General features: G+C 46.9%; 1 protein-coding gene across 3 annotated transcripts in view; it reads left to right on the forward strand.

Annotated features, from left to right (window-relative positions):
* The window catches only part of LPIN1 (lipin 1), a 127,244-nt gene that overhangs the window by 32,695 nt on the left and 78,410 nt on the right, over positions 1–16,139 (forward strand). For all 3 annotated transcript variants that reach the window (XM_088841197.1, XM_055399102.2, XM_055399103.2), the window contains exon 2: positions 1,475–1,531. In XM_088841197.1, the coding sequence (XP_088697323.1) occupies positions 1,475–1,531 (57 nt within the window). The remainder of the gene's footprint in view (positions 1–1,474; positions 1,532–16,139) is intronic.

Here is a 16,139-nt window from a genome sequence, read left to right on the forward strand (position 1 = left end):
CAGCCCCAATCTGTCCTCCCACCCGACCCCAGCTGTGTCTCGATGGTGGCCCCGGCCATGGAAACCTTTTCTACACATCTTCCTGCCCAATCAGCCCTACTAGATCATGAATGACAGACTTCCGTGTAGCTATCATTAACTTACGGTAAAGAATCTGCCTGCAAGGCAGGAGACCAAGGTTTGATCCCTGGGTTGGGAAGTTCCTCTGGAGAAGGGAATGGCAATCCACTCCAGTATTCTTGCTTGGAGAATCCCATGACAGAGAACCCTGGCGGGCTACAGTTCCTGGGGTCGCAAAGAGTCAGACACGACTGAGTGACTAACACAGTCCACGGATCATGAATGACTCAAAGGACAAGATTTATGTTTTACTTGTCTTTGTGTTCCCACTACCTAGCAAAGTACTTGGCCCCTGAGAGAAACTCAATAAACCAGGAGGTGAAGCAACACCATTAATGATCAACAATGCAAGCGGGAAAGCGAAGTGCCTCAGATGAGTAGTAGGCAGGGTGGTGACAGGATGAGGGGAACGGGAGTGAAGGCCTTCAAGGGTGTTGACTCTGGACTGCTGTAATTGAATTCAGAACACAGGTGTTTTTAAGTACAACTTAGGGGATAATTTGAGGCCCGTGAAAACTCAACATGCCCCTTAGGCTGGGAGCTCTAACTGGGGTCCCTGTGGGAAAAGCAGATAGTGCGGGTCCTACTTGCTTGGATAATTTCACACCAACAGTCTCAGCAGCTCATCTGTGTGTGAGGCTGTGCCCCTTCGCCTGAATGGACTCCGTTAATGCTCACAACACATCTGTCCATTCTGAGGTTATCGTTACATCCATTTTACAGATAAGAGAACTAGCCCTGTGCAGCCCTATAGCCAAGACATAGTAGAGGAAGCCCATGAAAGTGTGTCTTCAGATTCCACATCCTGTCATTTCTCCATGCTGCCTTATCTCCTGAAGTTTCCCCAGTAGGTATGCGTGCTTTGGGGGGGCGAAGATGATGAAGGAAAGAGAGAGATTTATGACCTCACGTTGTGTCCTTTCTTATCAAACCCCACTCTCTAACTGAGCACACGGGAAAAAAACCTCACCACCCCACTCTCTAACTGAGCACACGGGAAAAAAACCTCACCACATCCTTCTTCTTATTCAATTTCCTTTTTTATTTTTGTTTATTTATTTAAAAAAATATTTATTTGGCTGTGCCAGGTCTTAGTTGCAGCATGTGGGATCTAGTTCCCTGACTGGGGATCGAACCTGGGCCCCCTATGTTGGGAGCGTGGAGTCTTAGCCATGAGACCACCAGGGAAGTCCTCAGTTTCTTTTTTTATTGAGACATAATTCACATACCATAAAATTCACCATATTAAAGCATATAGTTCAGTAGTTTTTAGTACATTCACGAGGTTGTGCAAATGCTACCAGTAATTTCAGAGCATCACCATGAATTATTTTCTAATGTTTTTGTTTTCCAGATTCCAATAATGAGAGACCCTGGATGGATTCGAAATGTCTGGTCTTCAAACATTAATGTGAGTTGAGCTGCTATGAATGTCCTAATGATACTTTAACATTTCCAGATGAGAGAAAATACTCTTTGACCAACTGGCTTATTGCCATGGATACACGCAGTCCCCAAACCAGGACTACCATTCCCCCAAAGCTTTCAGAGTTGCTCTGTAGCCCTTTCTAAAGGTTTGATGAGCCCCAGATGAAGCCCAGAACATTTTGGCTAGTTTCTAATCTTTTCTGCCTGTGAGCCATCCTCCCTCGGGCATAGATCTGATTTTTGTTGTTTTTAACTTTCTATTTTATATTAGAGTATAGCTGATTAACATGCTGTGATAGGTTCAGGTGTACAACAAAGCCACTCAGCCATACATACTCATGTATACATTTCCCCAAACCCTCCTCCCATCCAGGCTGCCACTTAACATTGAGCAGAGTGGGTCCAATAGGATGCCTGCACCCCAATGCTCACTGCAGCACTATTTACAATAACCAAGACATGGAAGCAATCTAAATGTCCATTGGCAGAGGAGTAGATAAAGAAGACATGGTACATATGTACGACAGAAGATTATTCAGCCATTAAAAAGAATGAAGTCATGCCATTTTGCAGTGACATAGAGGGACCTAGAGCTTGTCATAGATCTGATTTTATCACCTCCCTGATTAAAAAGCATTTGGTGGCTCCCTAGTGCTAACGGGAAATGGTTCATATCAAGTTCAGGCTATTTGTTTGTCCCTGATAGATGGTCAGATGTCCATCACATGAATAAAAGCCCTTGCAGCTGCTGCTGAACCCCTCAGAGTCCTCTTACAGATTCTGCCTCTTCTTCCTGCACTTATTGGTCCATTTGGTCACTGCCCCCTGCCTGGTCCCCAAGCCTTGGCCCTGCCTTTCACGTTGTCTCTGTGACTGTTCTCAGCACTTTGCTCTCTGCTCTTTCAGGGTCTCCCTCATCCCCATGTTCAGCAACCTGAGGGCCAGCACCTCTCTTGTCCGCATGCCCACGCCAGCTTCCACGTTCTGCTCACGAGTCTGACTTGTTGAGCCTATGTATGTAGTGTGGGGGCAGGCGTATTTTGCTGAAGCATAACTGGCAGTGGTCCCTCTACATCCTGGCTCCTTTCTCACAGTACCTGCAAATCACCTGCACGTTGCCCTGGACCAGACTTTAAGCTTCAGTTCAGTTCAGTTCAGTCGCTCAGTCATGTCGACTCTTTGCGACCCCGTGAACCGCAGCACGCCAGGCCTCCCTGTCCATCACCAACTCCCGGAGTGCACTCAAACTCATGTCCATCGAGTCGGTGATGCCATCCAACCATTTCATTCTCTGTTGTCCCCTTCTCCTCCTGCCCCCAATCCCTCCCAGCATCAGAGTCTTTTCCAGTGAGTCAACTCATCGCATGAGGTGGCCAAAGTATTGGAGTTTCAGCTTTAGCATCAGTCCTTCCAGTGAACACCCAGGATTGATCTCCTTTAGAATGGACTGGCTGGATCTACAACTTGCTCTGCCCAGTAGATTTTAAACCTGAGATTCTCTCCTGTGGAGAAGAGACTTGAGAGAATATGCTGCAGGTGGAGGGGCCTCAAGTAAAGGCTTTTGGAATACTCTAGGGAGGAAGTGAGCTTCCCAGGTGGCGTTAGTGGTAAAGAACCTGCCTGCCAATGCATGAGACAGAAGAGATGCAGGTTTGATCCTTGTGTTGGGAAGATCCTCTAGAGGAGGGCATGGCAACCCACTCCAGTATTCTTGCCTGGAAAATCCCATGGATGGAGGAGCCTGGCAGGTTATAGTCCATAGGGTCACAAAGAGTCAGACATGACTGAAGTGACTTGGCATGCACACACAGGGAGGAAGGAATAAAGCCTCAATAGTCATTTGTCTCGACTGTGGCCTGTGCTAAGTTTTGGGGATATAGAATAAAAGTAACACTTGGTCTTGCTCTCAAAGAGCTTAGTCTGGGAGGGACTCTGGTCAGAGTGTGGACCAGGAGGATTTGCAGAGGACCCAGGAGGCCCAATGCAGGGCCAGCCAGAGCACATCTTCATACGTGAATCCAGAGACTCCAGTTAAGTGAATGCAGAAGGCTCCTGAGGAAGACCTGGCCCTGGGAATGCTGGGAAAACACAGGTTCTATTTCCAAGTGGATTGGCAGGGACTGGGCCCAATCAGAAGCCAGGAATCCTGAGTGGGGCGGGCAGTTAGCAGCAGTTGAGGCTGGAGTGAGGGGAGCCATCCTCTGTGGAGGAGAGAAGGGGCAGGATGTCCTGGTAAGTGAGCTGCTCCGCCTGTGGGTAGCCGTGGGGGCTGGCCGTCATGAGGTGGTCTGAGGCTGCCATTTTCCATGGCCAAATCCCATTCTCCAGACCTGGGGTCTGGAGCCCATGGCCACCAGGTTTCCAGGCCCAGCCTCCGGTCCATGGTGCTGGGCAATGGCCATGGTTACGAGAGAGGCGGTCAGGGAAAGGCATCAGTTGGACCTCACTGTTAGGAATTCTACTGGACCTTCACAGAGCTCATGAACTAACAAGAAAAGAAGCCATGGACAGGGGATGTGAAGTTTCTGCTTTTTAGGGTGAAATTACAGAAAATCTTAACTGTCTATGCAGGAGAACTAAATTAGGAGAGCAGTTTTGGTGACAGTTGCCACTTTTAGAGTACGTGTGATATTGAGCAAGTTCCCTAACTTATCTGAGCTTTATTTCCTTTGGTACATTGGGAGGTCATCCCATTGTGAACACAGAGTGCTCACTGTTTACCACCAGGTATCGTGTAGAAGAGAATTGTGTGTATATGTTTTTGCTTAGTTGCTCAGTCATGTCCCACTCTTTGTCAACCCATGGACTATAGCCCAACAGTCTTCCTTTCTCGTGGGATTCTCCAGGCAAGAATACTCAAGTGGGTTGCCATTTCCTCCTCCAGGGGGTCTTCCTGACCCAGGGATGGAAACTGTGTCTTCTGTGTCTCCAGCATTGGCAGGTGTATTCTTTATCACTGGGCCACCAGGGAAGCCCGTAGAAGAGAAGATGGGCTTGTAACTCAGCTTGGGTTGGGTGGAGAGTTTAGAAGCAATTCAGAAAAAATGCTTCCAAGAGAAAGTGAGTCCAAGAGAAGCATGGTCTTGAAAAAGGCCTAAGTGAGATAGGCATGGAGGTAAGAACTGGATCATCTAATTGAAAGTGGGTGATGACAGTGGAGGAGGGGAAAGCAGTGCCAATGATGGGGGGTGGGATTCACTTGCTGTTCTAAGTGATTGGCCTTTATCTTACAAGAAAAGGTAATGGAGGAAGGGTTAGCACTGAAGGGACTTAAGCAGACAGTGCTAAGTCAGATCTGCATCCTGTTACAGGGCAGACATGGGGTGGGGATGGAGGCAGGGAGACCCTTTAGCAAAGTGGTCATGAACTGAGTTGAAGTGCTTGGAGGACTGCCCAAATGGAGGTGTGTAGGAGGTAGTCGGATGAACGGTCGAGCCGAGAGGCAAGATCAGGACTGGAGATACTGAACTGTGGGTCAACAGCAGAACAGTGTCACCGAAGTCTCCAAGGGGGACAGAATCACTCAGGAGTGTGTGTGGCATGGGGAGGTGGGCGAGGTCATATAGGTGGGTTTCCAGTCAGAACCTCTACTATGACAGCTTTTGGTAATTTTTTGGTATGTTGTTATCCTTAAGACAATAGGTTCATAAATGCCAAAAATGCTTAGTGATGAGAAAAACCCAAAACGAAGGGAAAGTACAATGGGGCAGATAGTAGGATTCAAGATCTCTGTCCCTGCCCTTGTCTCTTCTCCTAGTTATTGTATAGATAAATGTGTGACGCACAAGGTATAGTGATGAGTGTGTTGTACTTAGTCTTTGGCCTGAAGGGTTCACCGACCGGTAGAGGAGATAGAGGCATAAGAAATAACGCAGTGACAAGACTTGTATCATGTGCCATGGTGGAGTTCCGTGTGGGCTGCTTGGTACAGAGAAGCCAGTGATGAATTCTTCATGGACCCAAGGAATGTCTGAGGGCGGGCTTCCCTGGGGGGTCCTGCTCTCAGTTTGAAGAATCTGGCAATGGGATGCAGAAACCTCCCCCTGCCCCAGATACACAGCAGCACATCTAACTTCTCCCCACCAAAGAGAGGTTCATTCAAGGCAATAGGCCCTGAATTCTGGAGGGAGAATTGAGCAATGAAACGTCCAACCAAACTACGTAAGTCGTCTAACTCCGACGAGGGAACATGGTACAATTCGTCACATGAATCCTCCCTCTTGGCCAACCTGTGCTTTGATTGCACCGTTCCTAACAAAAACAACAGTTCCCAGAATTCTAGGTGATCCTGGCACAGTTTCTTGGAGCTGTGTTTTGCTTACTGTTTTTCTTTATTGTCTTCAGGTCTGACAAAGGACAGGACTTTAGGGTGGACAGCATGTTTTGCGTGGGGAGGAAGTGCCTTTGGTTAGATTTGAATTAATTTTTGAAATATTTTATCAAAGTGCTTCATGTACCTACTTTCTAGAAAATCAACTTGGAAATGCTGGCTCACAGCTGAAGCCATAGTTCCAGGTTCCTACCCTGACCACTTCTGTATCTGCTTTGTACCTTATCCTATGGACCTACTGAGAGAGGAGAATCTAGCTGATTCTCACAGATCATCATATGTAAATGCATTCTTCTTTTTCAGACTCTTCGATTTATGTATAATCCTATCCTTGTTTAGTTTGTTCTGTGTTTAGACTCTGTCTTTCTTACATACGGAGTTTTTCTTAGGCAGGGGGTGTGTTTTTCCTGGAAGTTATGTTTGCCTTTTTCCTTGTTAGCAGGAAAAATATATGTTTCCCAGTCCCTGCCTGTCCTCCCCACTACACACACACTGATAAGCTTTTACTTCAATCTGTCACTTGGAAACTATCACATTCTTTAAGTCCACTAACTTGTTTTAATTGGAATCTATTTACTAATTTATTTGGATGACCGTGATTTTCATATAGCACTTTGGTTTTCTTACTTATTTCTTATTTATTCAACAAACCTTATATGGAACAAGTGATAGGTTTTTTTTTGTAAGAGCATTATAAATATTAACTCATTTACTTCCTTACAATAGTTCTATAAGTTGATCTTATTATTATCTCTAATTGAGAGATGAGAAAAATGAGCACAGAGAAGTTGACCCACTAGCTCGAGGTCACACAACTGAAAAAGGGCAGGGTTAGAATTCAGACCCACACCTAGCTCTAGAGACTTTGTTCTTAAGCTCTGTAGTATGCTGCCTGTATAAGAAGTTTCTCTTGATCCGTAGTTTCTAATTCTTTTCATTTATTCCTTGCATTTAGTACCTGTATCATGTTCCCTGATTTTTCCAAGCTGTCTGTGTAGGAGCCCTTTTTCTCTCGGATATCCTCTCACTCCAGGAGACCTCTCTTCCTGCTTGCTCTCAGTCCTCCACTAGAGCTGTCATCAAGGGAGGCTCTCATTACACCTACCTTAACCCAGATCCTTATTTTCTTCTTTTCTTAGTTTACTCTTTGGAAGTAAGCAAACTGGAATTCATTTTCGTGTGATCTCCCAGAAAAGGGGGATAGAAGAGAAGTTTTTGTGTCCTTGTGTGTCTGAATCTCTTTTTTAATTAGGCTTCATGTTTGTTAGTTTGGTTGGAATGAGAATTTGAAGTTGACATTAACTTTTCACAGAATTTTGAATGCATTGTTTCATTGACTTCTAAGAACCAATGTTACCTCTATGCCAGTCTGACTTTTGTTCCTTCCTGGATGACTTATTATTTTCTATCTGGAAGCTTCTGGGTATCGGTTAACCCTTTGTATCCTGAAGCCTCAGCAGTGGATTGTGTCCCATTGATTCTGCTCAGACCTTGGAGTGTGAGTCTGTATTGTCCTGGTGGACAACACACTTGTAAGCTAATGAATATCAACAGATGAGATATTTCAACAGATTAAAGGAAAATGGAAAACAAACAACAGTGGTGACTGGAGACCAATGAAGTTCTCCTTCCCTATCTCCCTCATTGCCCAACTTTTTGGTCTATGATTGGTAGATTTCATTAACTTAACCTTCTATTTTTCTCATTATTATCTTTGGCAATCAACAATTTCCTTTAACAGATTCCTTTTTGTTCTCTAGTTTTTTTCTCTTTCACAGCATTCTTCTATTTTTGCTTTATGTATGAAATAACCTCCCTGATCTTCCCGAGCTTCAAATTCGGGGATTTCTTCCAATTAATTTTCTTCTGTTCCCTTAATTATTTTTTATTTCTTCTGGAGTCAGGTTTCCCCTTGTCTGTCGTTCTTTTTCTTTCAGATTGCAGTTTCCTCAAATATCTGGTGATTAGCAGTTGACTGTTTTTCTTTAACATGGATGGGGTAGGAAGGTTGCCTAGAATTTCCCATTGCTGGGGTTTGCTCTGGAATAAACAGTCAGGGAGCTGTTACCCAGGGGACCACATAGTTCTGGCTCTGGCCCCGCTTTGAGGTTCTCCTGGGCAGGTAGCTCCGCCCTCCGCTGCAGCCCTTTTACAGGCATTCCAGGTTATAACTCGTTCCGTGTTATTTCTTTACTCAACCCTCCCATTTGCTTCCACATTCCAAATTTGATTAAACGTCTTTTCCATGGAGGATGGTCCTCTCTTCACGGTTGTGAAATTTCAAGTTCTGAAGTTTCCTTGAAATCTAAAGAGGTGAGGTTTCTGAAAGTACAAACCAGTCAGTCTGAAAGGAAGTCAACCTTGAATATTCTTCGGAAGGTCTGTTGCTGAAGCTGAAGCTCCAACGCTTTGGCCACCTGATATAAAGAGGTAACTCACTGGAAAAGATTCTGGTGCCGGGAAAGATTGAAGGCAAAAGGAGAAGAGGGTGGCAGAGGGTAAAATGGTTAGATAGCATTATAAAGTCAATGGAGGTGAATTTGAGCAAACTCCAGGAGATAGTGGAGGCCAGAGGAGCCTGGTGTGCCGCACTCCTTGGGGTCACAAAGAGTAGAACACGACTCAGTGACTGAACAACAACATCTGGAAGTAAAGGGAAAATAAACGCCTGTGTTCATCCTGCTTTACCTGCCATCCTGATCCAGGATTTTCTTGCTTGTCCAGCATCATTACCGGAGCTGTTCTGAACTTGTCCGATGACATTCACTGTGTTCCTATCTAGAAATACTCTAGGTATCTTACAGCCCATTGCATTTCTTAGCCTGAATCATGACAGCCCCGCTCTGTAACTCTTGTCCAAGATGGATCAGTGCCAGGCATTAGCACAATCAGATCCAACAATGATGTATTTAATTAGAATCTTACCACGAAGGATCATTTCCTATTCAGTGAATGCTTAGGTTTTATAGCATGTATTCCCAATCCTCCCTCTTAGCAATTCCTCCCCTCCTCCGGTGGGCATCCTGTTCTGAATTGTGTGTCCTTGTCTTCTCTTGCGGGACACACTATGTATCAATTTGATCGTGAGCTCTTCAAGGCCAGAGGTGTCTCTTAATTGTTAACGTCCCCACTGTACCTGACACAGGATAAGCACTCAGAAATGGCTAGTTGCATAAATCGGTGTATCTTTTGTGACTTCCCTCCTGCCTCATTCATGATAAGGGCACAGGTATCTTTAACACCAGTGCATGCCTAGTAAATTTTCATTAGGATGAACATATATTTGCAATCGGGCATTATGACCCCATATGATAATTAAGCATACATTCCAAAATATTTATTGAACACCGATTAAGTACCAGAAATGGTGCTAGATCCTTAAAACAGAAATGGTCTTTTCCCTCTTGTAGAGTCTGTCTGCTGGGGGAGAGATTTTACAATCACTGCACACACAAATGGAACGTTTAAATTTGATCAGTGCTCTAAATGAAAGATTTGCAGAGCAATGCAAGTGTCTAACAGGGAACACTGACATCATTGGGGAGGTTAATGATGCTTGAACTAAGGATGAAGAATGAGCAGTGGTTAACCTGGAGAAGAAGGGGGAGAGGAGTCCATGTAGAGGCAGCAGCATGTGCAAAGGCCCTGTGGTAGGAGGGAACAGGACAAGCACAAGGACTTGAAAATTATCCAGTGCATCTGGAGCCTCGACTGTGTGGGGAAATGGTGAAGGCAGAGCAGCTGGGCCCCAGACAGGTCGTCAGATGTCTGATGCTGGAGAAGCAGGTGCCTGTCTGTCAGAGAACCACTCCCCATCCAGATGCTCTCTGGCTGATCCAGCTGTCTCTGGGTCTCCTGAGAACACTGCAGCTAAGCTGAGCATCAGTGGAGCAAGACCGTACTGTGGTATATTCAGTGCTACAGGGCAGGGGACGGTAGAATAGAATTGAAACTGAGCAGTGTTGGGGCCCGGATAAGCCCTGGTCTGCCCAGCCCCCACTCCCGGCCTTCCGCTGGAAATTCAAGAAACTCCCAACTCATTCTTTGTCTTGAGTATGCCCTGCCCGGCTCAGAATTTCCTCTGTTTAGGTTAGTTATGTCCAAGCCTTTGCTTACAAATCCCCCGGGGAGGGAGACAGGAGAGGAGAATATGGGGTAAGAGGGGGAGATGTGATATTCTAAAATGAAAGAGATTCACAGTTATTCCTTCTGAAGCTACCTCAATATCCTCTGAAATGAATGGAGATGCCCTGGAATGGGGGCATGGGCCCCAGACTGACAGCGCACTGTGTGTGTTGGGGGATCAGACAGTCGTGATGATATGAGGCTGTCTGTCCCCATGAAGTCACAGCATAGACGTGTAAATAACAGGTCAGAGCAGATGGTCCTCTCTTCCCACTTCCTCTCTTTCTCCATCCTGGAGACTGAGGTGACCAAGGCAGGATCCTGTAAGTGGCAGAACACAGACAAGGATCTAGATCTCCGGGTCCCCAGAACCACACCCTAAGACACCTTTGTTTCCACAAAGACATGTGGGATATTTTTACTGGGCTTACGTTCTCGCCGTTCTGGGACGAAAAATCACAGAATCCCAGGTCAGATTTGGTGATGAGCTTGAGGGGCAGCAGGGGTGGGGACATGTTCCCTCTGGGGAGCCTGAGGGCTGGACCAGGGCGAGATATAAAACTCAAAATTAGCTTTGGGAACCAGCTTATCCTCAGAGTCCCTTTAGGCAGAAGTGCCCCTGTCCCTTGTCTCCTCAGGGCAGAAACCTCAGGGATCGTCTCCATTTCACCCAGTGGAGAGCTTCGCTAGAACCAGGTCATCCTCTTTGGAGGGCAGAGGGAGGTGGAGCAGCTAATTCAATCCAGGCATCACAGAAGCAGGTGGAAGCATGCCGAACCCAACTGCCCACCTCTGCACAGACCCCCACTCCTCTGCGGGCCTTTCTGGTGGGACCACGAAGCTGAGCCCAGATTTCTCAACCTGGTCACACGAAAGATCCAGCTGTTCACTCTGGATCTGTCTCCACAGCCCTGCTCCTAGTGGGGGTCCAGCAGGAAGCCCCCAGGCTCCAGGGGCAGAGGAGCCTCTCTGCAGAGGCCTGACCTTTTGCTGTGGGTCCCTTTTATCATGCTCGAGATCTACCTACTTCCATCCTTCAGATGGTTTGGAATCTACAGGCAAATATGATCCTGTCCTCTCATTAGGTCACTATTTCTCCATCTCCCATTCCCCCCACTGGGTTTTCTTTTGCAATTTAAGCAGCTTTGGTCATTATACTTAGAGAGTGGTTTGGCCTTGCCTTTCATGCTAGCTCATTCCTTCCAGGCCATCCTAATATCTCTCAAGCACGGAGGCTGGCACCAAATGTGGTTTTGTGAGTATGGTGTGACCTGCAGAGAAAACCAGGGAAAATGACTTCCTTTCTTTTGGGCTGTCAGTCATCTACCTGAGCAGCCCAATACCCCAGGGTGGGGGGAAATGTGAACCCTCGGGGTCTTCTTCTCCTGAGGCTCGCAGAGGGGCACACGGGCTGAAATCTCATGGCCATGAATATGCTGACTTGACGTCTCAATAGCAAAGAGTAAACTTTTAAGATGAGACTCCCAAGAAACAAGTTAATATTTTCTTGTTGACAAGATCTGGAAAGACTACAGAAGAGCCTTGTATTTGGTTGAAATGATCTGTAGAAAGTTTAGATACACTGCTTCGAACAGCATTCTCTTAATACGTGACAGAACATGGTGGATTTACACATGATTTCCCAGAGGTGCTGGGTTGCATAGTGACCAGTGCAGAGAGCAATGTACAAATCCCACGCAGTTAGCAGAACCTACTTCCCAGAATGTTGACAGCAGAGCATGCTTTATAGGACTCTACAGTGTTGGTCACTCAGTCGTGTTCAACTCTTTGCGACCCTACGGACTGTAGCCCACCAGGCTCCTCTGTCCATGGAGTTCTCCAGGCAAGAATCCTGGAGTCGGTTAACCACAAATCTACCCAAGTTACTCTGAGCTAGAGAAGAGAGGAAGCATTCTCTTCCTTGTAAGAGTCGGTCTTACACGTGCAACTTTTCCATCAAGATTCAAAAGCACCGTCCAAAGATGATGTGGGGGGGGGCGGTGGTAAGCAGGGTGTTACATCTGGAAGACCACCTCTGGTTCTAACTGTGGATTTCCCTGAAGAATGAGAAGGCCCATGGTTTGCGAAGCAGTATTTCCAGGTTTGTGAACCAGTATTTCCAAGTTTTACCTTCTACTCTGATGTCTAATATTTGCTGATAGGCATTGCTGGTAGGCAAGCTGGTAGGCTTCCCTTGTAGCTTAGTTGGTAAAGAATCTGCCTGCAATGCAGGAGACCCGGGTTCGATTCCTGGGTTGGGAAGATCCCCTAGAGAAGGAAATGGCAACCCACTCCAGTGTTCTTGCCTGGAGAATCACATGGACAGAGGAACCTGAAGGGCTATAGTCCATGGGGTCACAAGAGTCAGAGACGACTTAGCGACTAAACCACCATATTCTGGTCATGCCTGAGGAAATTGCTTACGAGAAAACAACCCCACTGTAATCCTAGGTATCGAGGCAAAGACTGTGCCAGCAGGGGCACAAGGTGGTCCTTGATATTCAGCTGAAAGCTTGGGTTCACAGGGTCACACCTGAGCAAAGACTTCTGATGCTTATCTAGCAGTGTTGTCATATCTTAAAGGATTCTATTCTAACTGTACAATAACTTTCTAGTTTATCATCATTTAAAAACTAGTTTTTAGTTTATTGGATAATAGGTAAACAGTTGTATCTTGTAATCACTCATCATTTTTGTCTATCATTTAGGCATTTCAAAGGGTTCCTATATAGCCTAAACTTTTTAGAATTGATGCTTTTTCTGTAACAAGGTCTATGACAGAAATCTTTTACTAATATACTTTACATGTGTGTGCTAAATGGCTTCAGTTGTGTCTGCCTCTTTGCGACCCTATGGAGCCTGCCAGGCTCCCCCGTCCATGGGTTTCTCCAGGCAAGAGTACTGGAGTGGGTTGCCTGCCCTCCTCCAGGGGAATCTTCCCAATCCAGGTATAAAACCTGTGTCTCTTATGTTTCCGGCATTGGCGGGTGGGTTCTTTACCACTAGCACCACCTGGGAAGCCCAGTATACTTTATAAATAACACCAAATTTTTGTGCTCTGTAAGAAATGGATAAGGTAATTCCTCCCTTAATGTGTTTTTCTCACTTTGTTGGAGTGAATTAAAAATGAATTGAAAGTCCCTTCTAGTCAGCTTTCTGTGAACTTAGAATTCAGCCAGGAAAAATCCAACGTCATGGGAGAATTTGGTCACGTCCTGCTCCAAGCTTTCGATCATCCCTAGTGTCTATCAGGTCTGTTCTGGACCAGCGCCGGCCTCTGACCAGCTCCAATCAGTTGGCTTACCGAGCCCTCCCTGTCTTCTCTGACATCATAACCCCAGCGGGGCTGTCACAGTCCTGCCGCCCAACAATGAGCTTTCCCTGGGGTCTTTGCAGAGGGCGCAGTTGAAAGGATGATGGACAAGGAGGGAACATGGGAGGGGAGCAGGGGGGCTGAGGGGTGAGATTAGGAGGAAAGAGAGACAGGGGCGAGACGGGGGTGGGGCGGCCGCCATGCCTGTCCTAACCACAGCCTGTAAGCACTGGCCTGGCCTGCTGGGAGCCAGAAATCTGGGAGAAAGAGGAAAATCGACCCAGGGGCCAATGTTCCCACAAGCAGGGACCTCCATATGAAGCTAACGGGAGTGGAACAGGGTCCTGACGACATGCCCTCCAAGAGGAGAAGACGAGGCTTTCTGCCTGCAGTGAAGGTAAAAGGCAGCAGGGAGGGTGGACACGACCAGATGCTAGTCCTCAGGCGACACGTCCAGCCGTTCCCCACGGCCTTCTCAGGCACAGAACCCACTGAAGAGTGGGCCCAGTGCTGGGGTGTGGTGACGTGAGAGCCCTGTTACAAGACTCTTGGGGTCTCAGCTCTCCCTTCTGTGACCTTCTGTGGTTTGCTCTGGGCTGTTAAACCCAGGACTCCTCACCTGCTCAGTGTCGTTGGTCGCCTACTGGTAGAGTTCCTTGAAGAAGGGTAAGCCATGGTGGTGTTTGTAAAATTTGAATTTATACAAACAATTTTCCAATATTTTTGTCTCATTAATGTGGGAAAATGCAAAGGAAATGCCATTTAGATGTACGTGCAGGCCTGTGATACTGAGTGTATTTTCAGGGAGTTCTGCAAGTTGGTGCCGAACAGAAACCTCCAGAGTCTTAATTCCTGTTAGAAGGACGAGACAATAGGGACAGGAACTTCGATTCCCAAACCGGGACCCAAGCCGAGCCCACAGCGCCCCTATAAAGTAGGTGACCTTTGCCTTCGCCCTCCAAACCCTAGGGGCTCCCTGCTCCTCCCCTTCCTGTAGGCGCAGAGCAGAGGTGTCGAGACCCTCAGGGCAAGCTAGTCATGAACCACCATCAGCACACAAATATTTATGGGACATGCAGTTTCACTGGGATTTTAAGATGGTGGGTATTTTCTTGGTCTTGCTATGTTTCCGATTGGGACATCGTGGTAGCCAGGCACCTCCCCACAAAGCCAGCTTGTGTAGACAGAGGCCCACACGAGGGCCCCAGCCCAGGGCGGGGGACAGGTGAACACAGCTCAGCACAGCTCCTGAAGCACTGTTTCTCCATGGGTCTCTTGCCCTTCTTTCACGTTGACTGCGAAAGCAAATGAAAAAGTCCGTTTTTCTACCTCCAAGAAAAAAAGAAGGTTTTCTACCTTCAGCTTCAGGGAAGTTCCAAGAGCTCACATTTCACAGCTTGGGGTCAAGACTTCACAGCCTGCAGAGGCACTGCCCACACCCCTCCAGGAGCCTGGGAGGATTGGCAGTGTTATCACTGGAGCCACATGGGTCCCCAAACTCAAAAGCTGAGCCATTTGGAAACTTGTTGTCCCTTCATCCATTTTCCATGGCAACCGGTGCCTGATCATTACTTGATCCCAGAACCGGATATCCAGGTCGTGGCAGAAGCTGGCTACTTCTGCTGTCTCCTGCCGCATGGCCCACCGCCATCCTGCACGACTGGCCCACCCTGGCCAGATTCACTTCCATAAAATGGAGGTGCTTATAAGCTGTTCATGGGTTCTCGAGGGCCTTCAGTTTAAAGTGCCATTTGAGGTGCCACATGAGGCACCATTTTTCTATTTGCAGGAGGCAAATTCTCACTCTAACCATAATTCTAAATTACTTACTTTCACATTGACTTAGATATTTCATTAATCAAGAAGAACTGAGCTGATTATTCTATGTTTTTAATGGTTAACATCAGGGTCTGGGAACCATTGAGGGCAGAAGGCAAGGGTGTTATCTTGCCTCTTCCTTTGCTTCCTAATTTTTTCTTGAAAGCTGGACATCTCAGTAGAACTATGGAAACATACAAATTGTTCTTATCTCCGGAAACAGACCTACTTTTCCTCGTGGCAGGCCCTTAGCGTGGGGGTGTGGGTTAGCGTGGGCAGAAGCTGGGCTGGGTTTGAAGTCCCTTGCTGCTCTGGTTGCCCTCAGTGCATTGAACCCTTCACATTCCTGTGGGCACACCTTGAGTTTCAGGGTGCCAGTGGGTTTACCTCCCTGCCTCTCTGCTTTAGATCTTCCCTTTGCACTGGACCTCAGAGAGGGTCCCTTTGCCTGTTAGGTTTCCTCTCCCTGGTGTTCTTGTGACCCTCCTGTTGTTGCTGTGAGCTCGGCAGTGTGAGGTGGCAGAGGGAGACCTTCTCTGTTGCTTTTGACTAAGTCCCAGAGGAAGCAACCTCCTGTCCTTGGTTCTCCAGGGTCAAGTTGCCTTGGTCCTCCTGTCTCTGAGCTGCAGATAGAATAGCAACCACAAGTTTTAAATAGTAATGAGTGTCAAGGATGTTTCTGAGTATCGGCAACAACTTTGGTGTCACATGAAAGCATTTGTGATTTGTTGTTGGTGGTGATGGTGTCGGTTACAGGTACTGTGGATCCTGCTGTGTTTTGTTGCCGACATTCACAATCGAAGAACACTCTGCTGCACTGGATTTAGAAGGTAGTGAAGATATGACTGTTTCCACATTGAATGCCTAGATTTTTTTTTTATGGATCCTCGGATCCTTCGGACTCCTAACCAGCACGTTTTGAGAGACAGCTCGCAGATTGAGGGAGACACGACAGAAACACAACTTGGCTTGTGACCAGAGTTTCTCTCATGAGTTAACCTTAGT

Source organism: Moschus berezovskii, chromosome 11 (assembly GCF_049115385.1).
Source record: "Moschus berezovskii isolate FMDL1 chromosome 11, NW_MosBer_1.0, whole genome shotgun sequence".
In the NCBI taxonomy this organism is placed as follows: Eukaryota; Metazoa; Chordata; class Mammalia; order Artiodactyla; family Moschidae; genus Moschus; species Moschus berezovskii.